Here is a 19,481-nt window from a genome sequence, read left to right on the forward strand (position 1 = left end):
GCAGTCCGGTGCGATTTGCGCATGTGAGTCTTCTGTGGTCGCGCATGCGCAGTGCGTACCGGAGCCCCATCGTGGCTAATGAAATGTGCAAGAACGGTTCCCTAAAACTCTCTAATAGGGAGTTTTAGGGAACATGGTGCCAAAATCTGTTCCCCAAAACTCCCTAATGTATGCAGGGAACACCGTGTCTCTTTTTATATGATGTATGGGTAGTATAACTGCGGCTTTGGAGTTATTATGCTCTCGTTTCACTAGACGAATGTTTAACAGACGTATACTGCTCAGACATGTCAAATACATTTCGTTGGCAACCTCATGTTAGGAAATGAGTTATACTGACGAAGATCGCTAAGGTCGCTAAAAAGTGGAACTTAATAATAGTTTTACTTCCTATTTTCTTGTTTTAACCATAAAATGGTTTCGTTTTGTAACGTAGAACTGCCCTCCAAGAAAATAACTAGCCTCATGGCACATATTTATTTTTTGGAGTGATACGCACAAAAAGAGCTTTCTGAAAACGGCTACCTCTATCCTTATTACTTTTTTAAAATGATCTTCAACTTATTTGCTGTAATGTCTAAACACATCTTCGCAGCAAAGTCGCACAAATAACATTTATAACAGCTTTTTTTTTTAAGCATGATGTTTATAAGTCAGCAAGTTCCACAAGGATGACGGTCTCATGCACCGCCGTAAGCCGTGAAACGCCGGAGCACCTGCCTGGAGAGTTCACCTCAGAAGACAGGAAGTGATCCAGTTACACATATACTACCAATCAGCCAACAAAGCGGGAAGTGTCGAAAACATGACACAACTCCAATAGCGCGCAACACACACACAAAAAAAAAAAAAAATCTTGCGCAAGGTGTCTGCGCGTGGGGCTTGAGACACTGGACCAGGAGGGAGACGACATATTGTTGTCGTGGACGCGTATCGGTCCGGTCGCCACTGGGGCGTATTGACAATGAAGGCCGCACGAATACGTTGAACCTACTCGAGCCCAACAACTTCCTCATTGAGAACCGTACGCGCCATTTGGATCCAGCGAACGACGTCTTCAGGAATGCATGCGTCGTGCGCAAGCAGCCTGTCGAGGAAGGCAGAAGCAGAGACGCCTGTTTCATTGGCCGTCTGAAGTGCTCGAGGGGTTTGATCAATCGATAAGGCTGCTTCACAGTGCACTTGCGACTGCACTTGTTAAGGCTGGTTCACACTGCACTTGCGACTGCTTATTAAGGACGGAGAGATATAGAGGCCCGTTCACACGCTTGAGACCGACAGCGACCGACCCGTTTAAGTGTCTTACGAGCGCTGTTCGCGCTGCTGCTCAGCCCGTCGTGAGGAGTCGCAAGCAGCCTAAACACCGATCGTGTCAGAGCTGGCCGTTGTCAGTTGCAGGTGTGTGAACGGGATATCGTAAGCCGTTATAAGAGGGTTACAAATGGTTTGTTAAGGCCCGTTCACAGACTTGTGAACCTGTTGTGTCGCAGTCGGTAGTGGTAAACGCAAGTGCGTCAACGATCCTTTACTGTGAGGAAATGAATACTTTTTAGGAGTTGAGGAGTTTCTGGAAGTATATGGTAGAGCGAGATTATTTCAATAAAATCTCAGTCTTTTTTTTTTTTTTTTTATAAAGCACTTGGATGTTGTTTCGCGGCTAATCGCATGTTGGGCTATAAAGAGCTCCAATGGTTGAGATTTGCAGCATATATAGCTATATGTGTCGCTTAGCTTAGTAACTGGTTGTCTGTGCGTTTTGCAGGGAGAACAAGCCAGCGACATTTATAAGGCAAAAATAGAGGTATGTATAAAGTTTAAGAGGCGAAGAAAAGAAATAGTTTTTGACGTTTGTGCTTCCTGAGTTTGGAAATCGCTTCGCGTGTTGTGGGTACGTTCATGTACGTATGTACGCACAGGGCGTCCCAAAAAATGTACTGTTATTTTCATCGCAAAAAAAACAAATACACTAGGCATCGCCGGACGCTCATTCTCCGCCCAAATGTAGCTCTAGGTGTCCGAAGCAGATTCCAAAGTTTCAGAAGAAATTGGTTACTTATTCAAAAGTTATGACTGATTTCCCGAAAATTTTAATCGGAAAAAACAAATACACTAGGCATCGCCGGACGCTCATTCTCCGCCCAAATGTAGCTCTAGGTGTCCGAAGCAGATTCCAAAGTTTCAGAAGAAATTGGTTACTTATTCAAAAGTTATGACTGATTTCCCGAAAATTTTAATCGGAAACTAGTAACAGTATATGAAGCTGAATGGCGCAAGTCAGAGCCTTGTATACAGAGAGTTTAATCAATGGGAGGCGCGGGCAGAGCTAGGCGCGGGCGAGCCAGGGCTACTAAAAGACGAAAAGAATACCCTAGCAGTGGTAGCGAGAAACAGTTCTAATCAAAGGTATTTGTTGGTATATTGTTTTAATAAGCGCGTAAGAGATAAGTGTAGTAACCCTTGATGATTGAAAATAGGGTGCACGTGAAGTTTCGATCAGGATCATGCATAAAGATGTAAGAAACGAATGCGCCGCTCAACTCTGTTTTGCTCGCACAGAGTGTGACGACTCGGACGGCAGATTCCCGGCCCTCGGCGCTTAGCGTGAGGATTATGTCGATCGTTCCGCTGGTCGCACTCTTCCACCATGATTTTGGTTGACCGTACTTGGAACATCACGTGCGCCATAATTTCAGTCACCGAGAGTTACTCTGATGCACTTATCAGGTTTTTTTCTCGCGACCACCGCCAGGGTATTATTTCCGGCTTCTGGTTGGCCACATTCGAATTTCTGAAGACACCCTGGAATACGCCCAGCCCGCTTTCGGCCAATGGCGCCTCCTCATTTGTCTCCTATACTTCCCAACGAATGCCCAAATTTTCTACATATACGGCTCTGGCGCAAGTTACCGAAAACAAGCGAAAACGGACTTCATTTTCCCCTTGAAATTTTCAGAAAACAATTACTTAGAACTTTTGAAGGAGACAACAGCGCTTAGTGCCGAAACTTTGGCACCTGGTTCCAACCGCTAGCGCTACATTTGGGGGGAGGGGTGTACACGTTATATATTTATGTGCGCCTTTGTTTATCTATGCGTGTATGTGCACCTGTATCTATTCATTATGCGCGCCTGCACTTATATGCGCATAAGTGTCAGTCTGTATTACGCATACGTGTTGTAGGTACGTACACGCACCTATGTATATATGTATGCATGTATTATGTGTCTACACGCGCGCATGCATTCATTATATCGGCATACACTTGCACGCGCATGTGTATGTCATAATCTCTGTCATACATGCGTGTTTCAGATATACGTACAATGAATGTATATACTACAACGCATGCACATGGGCACACAAGCATGCATCCATGTATGCGTGAATACAGTTTCATCCGCATGCGTCTGTCACGCCTGTATTATACGCCTCCGCTTGTTACAGTGCATTGCCCTTGCGGGTGTTCTTGTACACGTGTGTTCGACGTCTGCCTGAACATCTAATAAGGTGTACGAACATGCTTATGCGTGTCTGAAAGAACCATTTTTTTAACAGCTTGCTGTATTTGGTTGATCCTAGCGACCTTCTGACCTTCCCATTTCGTTCCCTCCCATCTTTCAAGCAAGCACAAAGCTCTCAGAACGAGCGTACCCTCAAACGCGTGACAACGAACACACACCACTGGACCATTCGATGGGCCGGACTAGAGCCACTAAATGAGCTACGCTTAGAGTATCGGCACTCCGTTCCCCGACATTGTTGTGGGCGCCGCCATTTTGGCTCGTATGGAGAGCAGACGCAACTGCCGATCGTCATGATTCAAAAGTGCGACTTCCTCGGCATTCGGTTCGGTGTTAGAAAGGTTATGTAACATTGCTTTGCTCTGCCGCGAACTGTTTGAACATTTGTGGAGGGCGGAAAAGCGCTTCCTGTGATTTCAGATAAAGCTTCAGATAACTGGCAACCATGATTTTAAGACACAATATGGCCAAGTGACGTTACTCTGAAGCGTAGCTATATTTAGTGACACTAGGCCGGACATCCGTGTTTGTGGACGCGCAACACTTCCTATCTCGTCCGGTCTTCTTGAATGAGGACTACTCGGGGGCGAACAATGAGGCGTAAGGAGCGGATCCTGGCCGATATTGCGTCGATCAGTGCGCTCTCGCCAAATGAGCCGGAACCACTCAAGAGATGGACGGAAAACAAGCGGCGCAGCCGTAATGCCCACGTGGTGGCTGCGGTCTCGATCTGAAGCCTTTGGGGCCGAATTAAATGTCGGAAGATATTAGCTAAAACGTTTGGCAATTCTTTTTTTTTTTTCCTGTAAACATCTCGAAATTGTTTTCTTTCCTTTTTTGCAGGGCAGAGCAGAACCACTTGGTCGGTTTCAAAATTCAAGAAAGAGGTATCACGTTGGCGTATATTTGCGCGACACTGCTAGCGCAAACACAACATCAGCGATTTGATTTTTTTTAATTATTTTAGTTTGTCAGTCATCGAGCTTTACTTGTTTAGGTTGGTACACTAAAGCCGGGGTTTACACTGCTTGTACATCGTATAAAAGAAAGTCTGCATAGAGATTCGAACGCGAGTCATAGCGCGATCCGTGCTTCCAATGCCGCGTGGCAATGAGTTCACGTCAGAAACTCAGCACGCGGCATTCGGACCATACTGCGGTGTCTCGATCATGTTTGCAGACTGTCTTTGGTATGAATGAGAGGTGTGGACCCCGGCTTTTCCGCAACCATACTAGTTTTGATGACAGCGGACAGGAGAAAAACAAGAAAAACCAGCGTTCGCTCGTTCGGGCTAACAGTGTCGCGCAGTGTACGAGGGTCTTCACAAAAGTACAAATTGGCACTATTTTATGAAAAATGACGGTGGATGACCAGCTAATCTGTTGAGCACACGACGCAGACGTGACACAGAAGTTTGAACAAAGGTACGAACACACTTATTGTCTTGGTCGGGAGAGCGGAAGGAAAGGGAACTAGGCGCGCAAGCGCTTGGAGCGACGACAAAGAAAGGGCGGTGCGAGCGTAGACATGGCCGACGCGGGTCGCGCAGCGGCAAACCTTTGGAGAGAGAAGCCTTCATTACCTACGTGAGAATCTACTGATGTTGAAAATGGTGCCCATTGATAACTAATCTACTGAAAATGCACATCCAAGTGATAAACCGTATTAGCTTTTGCATAAAATGAAGCGATTTTGCATCAAATTCGAGACCTGAGTTTTTGCTGACGCACACGAAAAATCCACGAAACCCTAGCCATAAATAGCTTCTTGTAAAAAAAACAACATCGAAAGCATTTAAAATGTTTGCGCCAAGAAGATGCATTCCTAGGGAGGATGTTGGCATTTCTCACTAGGTGGCGTGGCGCGCTTAATGGGAAGGGCAGCAAATACAAAATGGCGGCGCCCTTAGCTGTTTTCACCGGTAAGGAGCGGCGAGCAGTCGTCAGATTTTTGTGGTCAGACGGCGTGAAACCTTGTGAAGTTCGTGTAAAACTGCTACAGCAGTGTAATAATGTATGTATTAGCGACAAAAAAAAAAAAGAAGGCTGCAAGTGGGTCTACGCATTCAAAAACGGGCATTCATCAACCGGTGATCAGCAACGCTCCGTTCGTCAGGTTAAAAGGAGGTTAAATTGGGAAAAATTAAAGTTCAGATAGTTTATAATGGTTGCTTGGCGAGAAATTTGATTCCTCTACACTCGTTTTAACGTAAAGAACCGTAATGTAGAGAATTAAGATATATGTAGGTGCATTTGGGATTAGATATTTGTTAACGTGTCAAAACCTTTCAAACGCCAAAAGCGTCGCTTCTTACTCGTACAACCAAATCTTGTAAGAACTACTTCTGGCGGCGTATGAACAATCCGCGAAATTTCCTTTTTGTTTTCAGGGGAAAACCGGTGTAGACGACTATATACCATTCCAACATTTACAAGTACTCAGCCGAGCGTGAGATCTCCCCAGCCCAGCACGCGCGTGCCCGTCGCTTGGGAAATCAAGCAACTCACGCGCCATAAGCACGACCACTGATTGTCCTTTGAAAACCGGAAGTTCTTTAGAGTTTGGGATGGTTACCTAGTGGGAGTTTGATGGTTAACATAGGTCATTTTTATTCTATTGAATGACACCTCAATTTAGTGTAGTCAACGGCGTATAATTATACGAAACTCCATGCCAAATCGTGCAAGTATGAATGGCTGCGCTCCCATGCCTGATGTGACGTCACACCAGGCTCGCAATGGCCAGATCTTATGCCTCATTCCTCCGGAAGAACACGGTGCTTCCGACGCCACCGCAGCGTTCCATTTTACTCGCCAGCGTAAACCTTGCGGAGAAGTGGGGAGCGTGACAACCGGACAACTTTCATTCGCAAAGAATTTGCTAGCGTATACCAACGTGGGTGAACCGCGTCGTAGCGCTCACGCGGAGGACAAAATTCGAAGGGCGCTTCAGTTCGGCGCGATCTCTGCGTTATGTGACGTCAGAGTCTCCGCTGCTCTGAAGGTGGAAAAGGAAAACGCCGTTTATTCACGCGCTCGGTTTAAAATGCACAAGAACTTGACCAGGAAAGCGCACTAAATTCAGATTTGTCGTGGAAGATGCTTGTACAGCCATTGACAATGAGGTCCAGTGGCGTACCAACTTGCTTTTGAGTGCGGGGGCAAACCAGACCCCCCCCCCCCCCCCCCCCTGGGCCGGGGGTCGGTGCCCTTGGTATCCCTTGAGCGTCGCCGGCCATGCAGTGTTTGCCCTGCCCAGTGGCGGCTGTTTCAGGGGGGCAAAATACATGCCTTGCCCCCCCGCTCTGAGAACTGGGGGGGGGGGGGCAAGCGCTTCCCTTGCCCCCCGGTTGGTACGCCCATGATGAGGTCTACATGTTTTCGTGACTACAAAATTTGACCGGACAATATTTTTAAAGGGGCACTAATACCCATGTCAGACTGGCAGTTAAATGTCAGTTCCCTCGAATGACATTCGAGTTAACGGTCAATAAGCGCGCGACACTCTAGGCGTAGCGCATCGCGCGACAGATCGCAGAGCTGGTTTGCCGATCACATAAATGTCATTGAACTGACATTCAATTGCCAGTGTGACGGGGTTGTAAGGTTGATTTCGATATCGTCTTTTAATGGCGCGAATTCAATCTTCGCACCATAACCATCCTAGAAACCCCAATTTTTTTTTAAAAGGTTTTTGGTCGCGCTTTTGGGGACGAAAAAAGGCCACGCGTGATTTTAAATTTGGGTTTGATAGATTGCTTATAGGATGCGTAGATTGAGTTCTCGCCATAAAAAAGCGATCTCAAAATCCACCTTTTTATTTATTTATTTTAAACCCGAGAGGTGGCATTACATAGAGAGGCGATACCATGTAACTTTACATAGTCGCATAATGTTGCAAGAAAAAAAAATATAAAAAGGGACACAGAATCACGCTAAACATAACGAAGAATGACACGGCTGATGGTGACGCAGACAGGCATATCTCAGTCACGCACACGGGAAAGAAAATAAGAAAAAAAAAGTACAGGTGCTGCTCAAGAACCTTCCCCCCCCCCCCCCCCCACCCCCCAAAAAAGTAATAATAATAATTTTCACAAAGCGATCGTCATGGCAGTGATTCACGCAACAAAGCAAAAAGCGTCATGGTTTCTGGTGAGAGCACTTTCGCTGCCCCTTTATGAATCGCGGAGCGTAACGTAACCCCGGGCACCCTCTTATCGCTCCTCAACCAATGAGATTGCGAAATAAGCCGACAAAAAATGGCGAAAACCCAATCACGTATGGTAACCTCATGATAATTAGGTCATCACACCCTGCGATGCTTCGTGCTCTTGAGCCCCGGCGCCTGCCAACGGTACGTGAAAGAAACGCGCGGTAAAACGTTAGACTACATATCGACGGCGTGTAGCTCGCCCAACATCGACAAACAATTCAAAGGACAAAGCAATGCGGCTTCACGGTGAAAGGAGGTGGACAAGCACGACAGGTAACCATGGTGTTTGTCCCTCTCCCCCAGCACAGCGTAGGCAACCGCGGGACAATCGTCCACGTTAACCTCTCTGTCTTCCTCCTCTGTTATTCCTACCTTCAGACCCTGAGCACGCGCAACAAAGGTATCTCAAATATGCGGCATCCTGGGTAAGGTATCCGAGATAGTAAGTCTAAAAATCCGATTCACACCGTGCGCCCGGTGTGAGTGCCGTTTGTTGCCACGACATTCTGGCGACCCTAAATACTCGTTCACCTTTTTTTGTTACGGGACTTCGCTTTCAGCCGGGACACTATCCTAGTTATAAGGATTAGTGTATGCATGCACGGAGGTGTCCAGGTGTCCATTTTTACAGCTTGATGGGTGTCATTCGACTGGGGCTCGCGCGCGCGTGGTAGGGACTTCCTGGACGGTCCTATCTGCGAGTGTCTGGACTTCGAGCTCGCTCTCAACCGAGAGTCCCAAATGCCGCCTTCTCCTTGATAAAGGGCGGCGGCGTTCCGAAAGGAAAATGTAGGGGAAAAAAACACGAAAACAAAGTAAGTTTGCACGATAATCATTGTACTTTTTTTGTTGTTTTTTTTTTTTTTTTTTTTTTTTCTTGACGCCAGACCGTCTGTCGGGGAAGCTTTGTTGATGCGAAGACGGCGGCGATTCGAACTTCCTAGGATGCGGAAGGAGCAAAGCAGACAAGAAGCAATTGACGAAGATTGATGAAATCGGTAGGAAGAACGTAAATTTGTTAGAGTGGCTACCAACTCTTCCTTTGAATGACCTATCTTTGTCAGAGTGGCAACCGACGTTCCGCCAAGAAACGGTGTTTTTAGGGTCATGCAGTACAGTCAAGCTTGGCAGCAAAGTCTTGGGTTTCTCGAGGAAGAACTTAGTGCTTCGAAGAACCTAATTTTTGCAGCCGACGTTTCGCTAAGAATTTTAAGTTCGTATTTCTAAAGAAGCCAGTTAGCTTCTTGAGAATATTAAAAGACTTAAAACAGCTTTATTTATTTATTTATTTTACTTTTTAGAGAAGTTATTTATCTTAGTGAAGCGGCGTCTTCTACTTTGAGGTAGCTTAGTGCTTTGTCAAAACCCTGACGTAGGTAAAACGAAACGTCGGCCGTCACCACCCCACGAGGTTCCGTTTCAAAGTAATTTGAAAGGATCATTAACAAGTGAAAAAATATATTTAATTAGTAAATAGATGTGCGAATGAAAATGTAAAAAAGAAAACGTACTGCACGCAGATCTCAAGTCTTAAAGTCAAATAAAGCCTCACCTTTCTCCACTACTCAAGATGACGCTTGGGAATCTCCGTTATCAAGCCTTGAGAATAAAGGATTATTTTCTTTATTATTGAGTAAGGAAGACGTTCGGGTATTCCCTTCGCTTCAAGAAGATCGACTCACGTGAGACAGGCAGGCATCGAGGCACCCCATTGTGATTACTATAAGAGTGCCTCGATGTCTCTGTCTCACGTTAAACATTCCCAATGAAGGGGCTCACAAATCGATGCATCTTCGACGGTGGGGAGGTCAGACTTCGACTGATTCTCACGGCGTAAGTATATCCTAAGATGATCTTAGAAACTTCTGATATCATGCATTGCGTGTTATGTCAACACCTCCTAGAATAATCAAAACCCGCGCAGTATACATCTAAACGTTATCACAAAAAGATCGTAGTGAAGACGCAGATTGGTCACGAACACTGCGTAAGTTTTCGGCTGGGCCTCGCGTCCAATCAACGCGTCGAAGAATACTTGCAGTCGGGCTCGGGTCCAATTGCTGAGTTGACGCCATCCTATAGCACGATGACTTCACGTGAAAGAAGGTTGCTCACAGCCTTTGATCAATCTGGTTGTTGTTTGCTATATGGTATACACTTCTTTGATTAGCCAATCAAAAATGAAACGTTTTATGGGTTATGATTATCCTCTCATTCATAATTTTAGAAGGACGACAACAACTCGTTAATACCAGCGATAAAGACGATATTTAACGTGTGTGAAATAACGAATATCATTAAGAGCGGATAGTGATAGCGAGCGATTAGCGAGAAGACGAGAGAATACGAGAGGTTCAACGCTTTCATCAAAAAATGGTTAGCGTTAGGCCACTCATCTCCACTAGGAGGAGGCTGAACGGCGCATCGAGCACGCGTGCGTGAAACCACCGGAAGTCAGCGGCTTCATTCAGGAAATGAGCGTCTGGCGGCTTTCCCAATGTTCTAGGCGTTGATCCCAAAACAGTGTATAAGACGCTGGTTCTTTTTTTTAATTTTTTTTTTTTATTTATTTAAAAAGTCCGTTTGTTGCTCAGTAAACTGTGCAAAAAGGTCGCTTTTTTTTTTCTTGAGAAACCGTTTGACGCGCATAGTTACCGACATTTTAAGAAATGATGGGCGTGGCTTAATATAATTCGAGCCCCCTGCTTTGTCATTGGTCATTCGGCGATCTTATTGGAAGACGCCGCAATCTGATTCGCTGCAGAGGGATACGAAATTCGCCACACCCCGCGTTTCCTAACCACTTGTTGACATGTGCGGAGCGCGAGTTCGTCTGCTTCTTGCTCGGGGCTCAAGGTGACGTCAGAACGACGCGGGCTCTGATTGGCTCGATGGGAAGAACAGTGGGTAGACCTGAAGACAACCATCATTGTGGTCTGCTCACAAACTTTCAATCAGAGCCCACCAGAGCTCGGTGCTATGACGTCACCGAAACCCCCTACGCGGGATGCAGACGAACTTGCGCCACACATAGTCTCAACCCTAAACTAACAAATCAGGGTAACCCTAATTGGAGGTCCCTCGTCCTTACTGTGGTCTCCTTTCTTGTATAAAGGAACCAATAAGAGTTCATTAGCAAATATCGACTCCAAGGGGTCATCGGGCAATAAACTGCGGTGGTAATCACTTTGTTAGAAAGACATTTTGTGGACGTTATTTTCTTTTCGTTCATTCCCACGCCTGTTCCGCCATCGTGCTTTTCGCAATCTATACAGTCCCTACCCCCAGCTGCTCCTGTTCCCATTATCAGAGGAGCTGTTTTACTTTTATCTACATTTTATATGACCGCCGCTAGATGATTTTTTTTTTTTTTTTTATTGGCGTATCCATTTCCGCTTTCATTCAAGCTATTGCGAAACCCGGTTTGTGGAGACACAAACACTGGGCTTTCGTTCATTCACACTGGCGTCAGCAGCCACGCGTGATAGCAGCTCAGGTAAACAAAACAAGTCATATGCGGTACTTTTAGACGGTGCCATAAACTTATAAGGCCTGGTCAAGTATGTTTACCTTTAATAATAACTCCACCCGTAAAATTCAGGTAATATTTAAAAAATAAAAAGCTGCGTCTTCTATAGAGATGCAAATATTGACACTTTTACGGGCAATTGCTAACGGCAGATCGATCGTAAAACTGTAACATTAAACATCTCAGTTTCCCGATTCAGTCTAGATGGTGTAATCAAAACGTTAACACGATCTGAACTGGATTGATGAGCAGAAAATTCCCCGAGGAATTTTCTGCTTTCTTTTTAATTGGTCGGTCGTCCTTTCGCTGATCATTTCAAATCAATAACGAAGTTCACTTGATTGGTTCATCTTCAAATCGCTCCATAACACTCACCCTCAATGCTCTCACCAAACGGCACACGGAACAAATACGACACGGTTGTCTCTGTTTTAAAGAAGGCTTTACCGGATCTGGTCAAAGAACTTCAGGAACACGCGACGCGCAATCCTCTGGGCGATTTTAATGGACCACATGTCGCGCGGCCCTTAGCGACCGACAAATTCAACAAACTGGAATTCCGAGATGTCGGTGCTAATGGTTTATATCCATAAACCGAACCCTGCTCCTATACTGTCTTGGCATATGTCACGGGAATGGAACCATTTGAGCGTGTCGTCGTTTCGATGATGGCGCCGAATATTTGATGGACAATTACGCAGTTTGTGCGTCCAAAAATAACCGAACTGCGCACTTCATTATTTCTGCTCGAGGTGGGTCCCAATCACTGATTCGCGACGACGGCAACAACGACCAGACAAAAAGGAATTCTGTTGTGTGCATGTTCAGACAACGGGGAGTTAATCACTGCTCTATAGATGAGGAATTTTGCCAGTGCTGTACGACCGCTATCCTGGAGTCTTTAACGTGCATCACGCGTCGGTGGTTATACTTGACCGCACGCTGGCACGGCGCTCGTCCACATCAAAATGGGCAGGCTTGGGGATTGAACCCAGGGTCCCATGGGTTCTGCAGCGCGAGCTATCACTCACCGTGCTCCGAGCTGCGGTGCGGTAACTCACTCGGTCACCGATCGCCCCCCAACGACTGTAGTCGATTAGATGCTCCTCCTCGAGCGCGAGCGTTCTGCCTTTGATAACACTTCGTCGCGCCCGCAGTCAAAGCCCAGAGGAAGGCAACGAACGCAAGCTGGAGGCGGAGCCACTGCCGGGTTGTTAATCTGTCACCGACTGTAGACAGCTTCATTTGCATTAGGCACACAGTCTATGCAGTCTTCATAATTACGCGCTGTTAAATTTTAAGAGAAGGGAGGGGGGAGAAGGAGGGTGTCGCCGAACGCATTCAAAATCCTAGTTTAAACCAGAAATAGATGGGAATGTGGGAAAGGTGTGGCGCATCGAGTTTCAAAAGCTACAGGGGTCTTCTGGGGGGGGCAATGCCAAAGAAAACGTCGACCCCTTTTACGCCGGTGAAGGCACGCGCTGTGTGAAAAACGAATTACTCTAAGGTTCGTTTAATATCTTTGAGTTAAGGAAAGCGAAGGAGGGGGCATGTTTATGGGCCTTGGAAAAGGCGATGGCTTCCTGGAAACGAAGCATCGCCATCACTCGCCTCAAATCGCGTCAAGCAGTACCGATCATCTATTGTCGGCATTTTAAGAAAACACAAATACAGTATTGTGTGGGCACAAGGACTCTTACGAATCCTATTCTAAACTTAATTTTTTGTTTAACTTTCGGGAGAGCGAATTTTGGCATCTTGGGTTCAATCCCCACTCCTGTCCTTTCTGTCTGGATGAGCGTCATTCTGGAGTGAGGTTATTCATCACTACTGCATTACAGATCCCTGGGTGATCATCGTACTGCATTGGCAATTGTTTTTAATGTACAGCTCGTAACAGTGTCGCCAAAACTCTGAAATATTAACTTCTCGCTGTCTGAACACCTAACAACAAATTTGACCGAACAAGAGGACGCATCATAGTTTGTTCCAAGTTTTCTAGCTTTTGGGAAAAACAGTAGCTACAGATGATGGCTCTATGCAAATGAATCGTTGAAAATAATATGATGATGCAAAAAAGGAACTCTACAAACACAATAAAATTATATATGGCTATGTCACAAAAAACTCTGCAAAAAATATATATATATTTTTTTTTTAAATAGAGGCAATGAAGCATACAATTGTGTCCCTCTGAAAGTATGTTAAACAAAAATGCCCCGTTACAGTGAAATACTGAGGTAACCTTATAAGTAAGGTTTATTCTTTTTTTTTTTTTTTTTTTTTTTTTGCTTTGTGCAATAGCATGATTGCATAAAACAAACTGTGAGGCACACCGGGGATATGGTCTATACCAAATTAAAAGAGTAAAAGAAAAAAAAAGGAATCGCACAACCTGTCGAGCAATAAGGTAAGGTGAACTATTGCTAAGGCGACATCGTTACGAGTATAATGTATGAGCATGCTGCTTTTTGATGGAATCACATTACTAAAACTTCATTAAACCAAGTTTAATACTCGATGCGCCAAATATTTTACGAGCGAAAAAAAAAAAATCTCACAACTCGGGCATCGCTCAAAGCGGGCTGTGCCACCACATGGACAACCGGATGACTCACCTCCGTACCATAAGAACAGCACAATCTTCAGAGGAACCAATTCGGTATTCGCCTGGCACACACGGTCCCCGCCAGCCATCCTGTCCCGCAACATGTTTCACACCAATAAAAAAAAAGACACCTCTTTCAACTATTACGGCGAAGACACATCCCGTCCTGGTACTCGAAGCCTTGAGGACATTGATGCTGAAGACACGTCCTCGATGAAAAAAAGGAACGAAAGCGGTTGCCGGGGCACGCACGACGCTGTTCGTCAGATATCCGCGTCCAATCTAAAGATCCCGCAAGACAGCCTAGCATGCGACGAAGCGGTGTGGGGGAGGGTAAAAGGGGGAAAGAGGGGAGGAGGGGGGAAGATTGGGGGATGGGAGGAGGCGCGAGCGCTGGACGGCACGTGACGATATCGTGATGGTTTTTATCCCCTCGTTTTGGAGCGGCGATCGGCACTCTGCTCCTGCTGCTGCTTCGGACGTATTGTTTTCAAGTGTACCCCCGCTGATTGTCGCGCAGACTTGTGCGCGTAGGGCTTTCGTGACCGCTTTCTAATGCTGACTACGTCCTCTCATGCATTTATACATTAAAAAAAGGTTTGGTGATGTTTTGTTGATTTGTAGGGCTGGGCCATTGGCCGATTAACCTACCGATGAATCGATTAATGCTTTATGGAATTAATTTTTAACCAGTTAATCGGCACAATGTTGGCGAACCAAAAGAAACTAATAAACGCTTTCAGCACGCAGACCTCACGACAACACCTGTATGAAGGGTAAGAAGGGGATTTTAGCCCAAAGTATTCTTTCGGGGCAACATATGTAACTCCAGACAAGTGCAGAAGGTTACACGCATATCGGCCACTTAAACGTCGTGCGAGTGACTGTTTAGCGCAGCAGAGATTATTGCAAACAACAAAAGGAGGTCCCTCTTGCCAGAGAACATAGCGAACCTGTTTGCCTAATGCGGCTGAAGCGTCTTTGAACAGTTCTCAACTATACCTCCAGGTTGGTTCTTAATCAAAATTGTAGGTTCCGCCGTTTTTCACATATTCAACAAAAGCACAAAAAAAAATTGAATGAAAAATAAATATTATTAATTTTGGCTTCCTAAAATATGCGTGGAAATGAACGTGACCGATTAATCGAATAATTAATCGATCAAAGAGTGGCGATTAATTGGGTTAAAATGTTTAACCGACGCCCAGCCCTATACTGATAGAAAGAGAGTGTGTGTGTGTGTGTGTGTCAGCTATTTGTTGATTAAACCTCAGAGGTCATTGCAGGTGAAAGTTAATATTACGAATTCAGAAAGAACTTCACAGAAAATGAAAGGCGGATAAATCATATATATTCACGTCTCAAGACATAAATAAGTAGACTCACTAAGTTATTGACTAAAAAAGCACTGAGAAGCACTGCCTTTCCTGCAGTGTGTGTGCGTGTGTGTATTTGTGTGTGTGGGCACACGCGTGAGGAGGGGGGGGGGGGGGAGTTTGAGCTGATAATAATTCAAGTGCTATCTTTTTAATCGAAGTGTCATCGAATTTAATCAAGTGTACACCCGTTTAGCTAGTCTCTCCAAATGCAACGTCTATTAGTTATCCCTCTCTCTCTCTTTCTCCCTTTCTCTCTCTATCTCTTTTCCTCTCTTTATTTCTCTCTTTGTGTACACATATTTAATTCATGTTGCAAGGAAATTAATCCAGGTGCAGACAGTTTAACTGACGTCTCAAATTTAACTGAAAGTTCTTGATCTTCATTCTAAAACAACTTCTTAATATACCCATATTCCGCATATTAGGTATCACTGCTGATTACTACATTTTGACACTCTAGTGGTCTAAGGTACCTAAAACACATAAAAGATGTTTCAGTGGATATCACGTTTCACGACCGATTTTCGTCTGGACTTTTAAGGCGTTTTTAGACATTGCCTGATGGAACACCCAAGAATTCATTATTGTGATATTTCTGCGTTCCTTTTGCAAGCGTTACGAATTTCATAAAGTAACGTTAAGCAGCTCAAAGTAAGGGTAATAACATAACACCTTTAGCAAATATGTTACTTGAGGCCGTCGTAGCTCGATCTTCCTGCCACTGTCTAAAAATGTTCCTTTCTTGAAACTCCGATAACATTACAACGCATGAAAAAACAAGCCTTGTGAAATTTCTGTGCTACCAAGGATCATGTTTGACTGGAAAAGAGCATGCCTCTCAACATTCGAAATATTTGCGTTATCTTAAATTTTACCCCCCCCCCCCCCAAAAAAAAAAAAGAAAAGAAAAGAAAAGGTACAGCTATAGTTAGCGCATTGCAATAAACGCAGAGTGCTTCTTAATCGTCTCTTCTGATCACTGCGCAGACCACGGGATGTCGACATTTGAAACTTTTCATTGATCGTACGCTGCGGATCGGGGGCCCTGCGGATCGGGGGCCCTGCGGAAAAATTTTGGGGGGGCCCTGCGGACCCCCCTCAAAACTTTTTTTTATTTTTTGCCACGCGCTTTATTATGGTGTCGGAGGACTACGCAATTAATATTTTGCAACAGAGTAGCGTATTTTTTTAATAAAGCCAAAAGACGCAACTGCTCGAAACCGAAACCCAAACCCGACGGAGGTCGGAGAAGTGGAGAGAAGAGAGTGGAGTGGCGGAAGTCACGTAACTACACCCGACCGCGCGTTTTTTTTTTTTTCTCCTCTCCGTAGCAGACGACACGACATGCGGCGTGCGATGCGGCGTGCGGGAAATGCTCGCCGTGCGATTCTTTTGCAGTTATGTTTGTTCCGCTCGTTGTTCTGTACTCCAAGATGAGTTGTTTTGTACATTGAGGAGTTGGAGATGAGTAGTGAGTGCCCATGGTGAATTTCCATGATCGGCTCCGAAAAGAATACATTCAAGATGTTGCGGGAAGAGCTGGCTCACATGTCCTGCATCCGAAAAAAAGTGGCATTGTGCGACAGAGTTTCCGAAAGATCAACGGGATCGGGACCAATGGCTGGCTGCAGTTCCTGTAGAACATATACGGACACCTCGGAAAGCGGACGCTACCTGATTTATATGCTCCTTGCATTTTGTGGAAATTGATTACATTTAGTTCGCAGGTGTCAAAACGGAAATCCCATACCATTTAATTCAGCGAAGTATCGTCCACAACATTTGTTTGTTTCTTCAGTGATGATTGCAAAAAAAAAGAAAAAGATATGTAAACATCAAAAAATGTTTGAAAAAAAAAAAATAGAGTTTCACGGGGGATAACTTGGTCCTTCCGCGTGTGTACCGGACGTCTTTCCCACTGAGCCACTGGAGCATCTCGTTTCTGGTGAATCTCTTTCCCTAGTAATAATTCAGCCGGCAAACTGTAAGTTGGAAAGTTTGCTGCCGATTTTTCTCTAACAAAAGCACTCCCGGGTCGAAGTCGGGAAGCACCACGCTTTGGGGACATTCGCACCTAGTAAAGAAATCGTACGCGTGCATATTCAACTCGAAGTAGACACGTCGTGCTTGACGTTTGCGCGAGCGATGTCTTCAGCCACGAGAAGGGAGCGACGGCTCGGCGACGTCTTCGTGCAAATCGGCTTGGTGGCCGGGCGTGTCGTACGGGATGAATACCAATTCTTTTGATCAGTCCCAAATTTCTTTTTTAACGGTAGACAGAATTCGCCGGTACCGCGAACGACAGTTCTGAAATAGAGGTCCCACGCCCGTCGTCCGCTGCTGTCGCCGTCCCCGCGAGTCCCACGATACGCGAAACGACGAACGCACAGAATGCTTCCGGTTGTCTGTGGAACTTTTTTTTTTCAATCAACGTATTTACAGCTTTTTAGAAGCCACAAAAAATGGGTTTCATATTTTTTTTTCTATTTTTAATATTGAGTGTGTGCCTTCAGTGACCCACGACTTTGATTAAATTTGGTGGTCGCATCGACACCTTAGAAAACGGCCCGTGACCGTGAAAAAGAGAGTGAGCGAGACTCGAACCGGCCAGTTCTTGATCGGCGGTTTTCGGGCGGAAAGAAACCGAATTTCGAGCCGCAAATTCTGTTATGGGTAGTTGAGCTCTCATATGTCACGTACAACTAAAAACCTCGGCGAGCATAAATACGCTGTCAGTGTCCCTTTAATCTGTGCTCAATGTGACGGCACGAGCTCCCGCTAGCAACGCAAAGCGCTTGTCTCTTGCGAGCGATCTACCAAATGCCGCTAAACTCGAGGACAACTTTTTTTTTTTTTTTTTTTGGCTTTTCCGAAGGAGTGAGGACCCTTCGAGCACAGCTGTGATCGGCGATCAATGTGCACGAGCGCGTGGGTATACCCATAGCTTTGGCCTCATTTGTCAAGCCAAGTTGTCCCCAAGTATGCATGTTTCCACTGTTTACAAAAGTCACAGTTTACACGTGCTAAATCGCAGTCCAGCCAGCGTTCGCTCGCAATAGACCTTTCGCTAAATTACCCAAGCATCAAAGGGGATGTTGGGAACGTAGGTACTTGCGCTGCACGTGCTTGCCTTCCCTATAGAAAAGATTCGAAGTAAATAACCAAAATAAAGCGTCCGTGGAACGCGTGCGAAGTGCCATTTGTTTTAGATTTTTGCCGTTCGAACAGTTGGAACTGAAGACGCCAGCACGCGCAAGCGCATACCTACGTTCCCGGCATTCTTTTTGATGCTTCGGTAATTCGGCAAAAGGCATATTTGCGACCAGCCAGAAGGTGCGCGTGCATAACACACAAGCACAGAAATCAGCACACCCTCATACGCTTGTATGGAAAGGTGTACAGCAGCAATACCATCTATAATACCCTCTATATTCCGGTTCATACTTATACTCCGTTTCACCTTATGTTGTACCGCAGCGAAGGCTAGAAGCGCGAGCTCGTAGGTTTGGCTGCTGCACTTAATGCACGAAAGCTTGAGCCGCCGAGATGTTCCCCAAAGCAAGGAGATCGCGCTTGTAGCCTTCCCTGCGGTACATCATAAGGTGAAACACATTATAGTATTTGCGGCGAGAAGTTTGGGTATAGCCGCCTGGTAATTGTTTTTTTTTTTTTTTTCACAGCCCAAAGTGAGGATATTTCAACTTCTGCTGTTGCTTGCACGTGCAATGCCAAGCTTGTATGCACTAAGAAACTTAAAGCATAAGCGCGTGGGTAGCACGTACACTACCCATAGATAGTGAGGAAAACAAAAGCGGCCCGCCTATCAAGCTACTGGCGCGAGCGCGTGACTTCATATATATGGTTCTGTTTGCGCGAGAACGCGTGGAAATGATCCAGCAGATTTGACAACCTTGTACACTAATCTCCACCCTTGCCCGTTTCGATCTGGATGAGCATCGTACCGGCGTGCGGTCGTGTATCACTACTGCGTGGTGTACGTTAAAGACCCCAGGCTAGCAGTCGTACTGCACTGGCTAAATTGCTTATCTACACTGGGTAACAATATCGCCATGTTCTGGCAGACTAACCTCCTGCTGTATAAACAACTAACGACAAATTTGACCTTTGACTTTTGAACCCTGTTCACTAAGTATGAAGCAGAGTATATGCTCGGGGTCAACTTTCTGCGTCATTTTAGAAGTGAAAAATGCGCGTGCACCGCTTTCATT

General features: G+C 45.5%; 1 protein-coding gene across 2 annotated transcripts in view; it reads right to left on the reverse strand.

Annotated features, from left to right (window-relative positions):
- LOC8026335 (major facilitator superfamily domain-containing protein 6-like protein B) overlaps positions 1-14,173 on the reverse strand; it is a 30,174-nt gene extending 16,001 nt beyond the window's left edge. Inside the window, exon 1 of one of the 2 annotated variants that reach the window (XM_029966547.4) lies at positions 13,884-14,173. In XM_029966547.4, coding sequence (XP_029822407.2) covers positions 13,884-13,977 — 94 coding nt within the window. In that variant the 5' untranslated portion in view covers positions 13,978-14,173. The remainder of the gene's footprint in view (positions 1-13,883) is intronic. The other variant, XM_040207742.2, reaches the window with a different exon arrangement.
- Positions 14,174-19,481: the final 5,308 nt, after the last annotated feature.

This window comes from Ixodes scapularis, unplaced genomic scaffold (genome assembly GCF_016920785.2).
Source record: "Ixodes scapularis isolate PalLabHiFi unplaced genomic scaffold, ASM1692078v2 PGA_scaffold13__105_contigs__length_92229423, whole genome shotgun sequence".
Lineage (NCBI taxonomy): Eukaryota > Metazoa > Arthropoda > Arachnida > Ixodida > Ixodidae > Ixodes > Ixodes scapularis.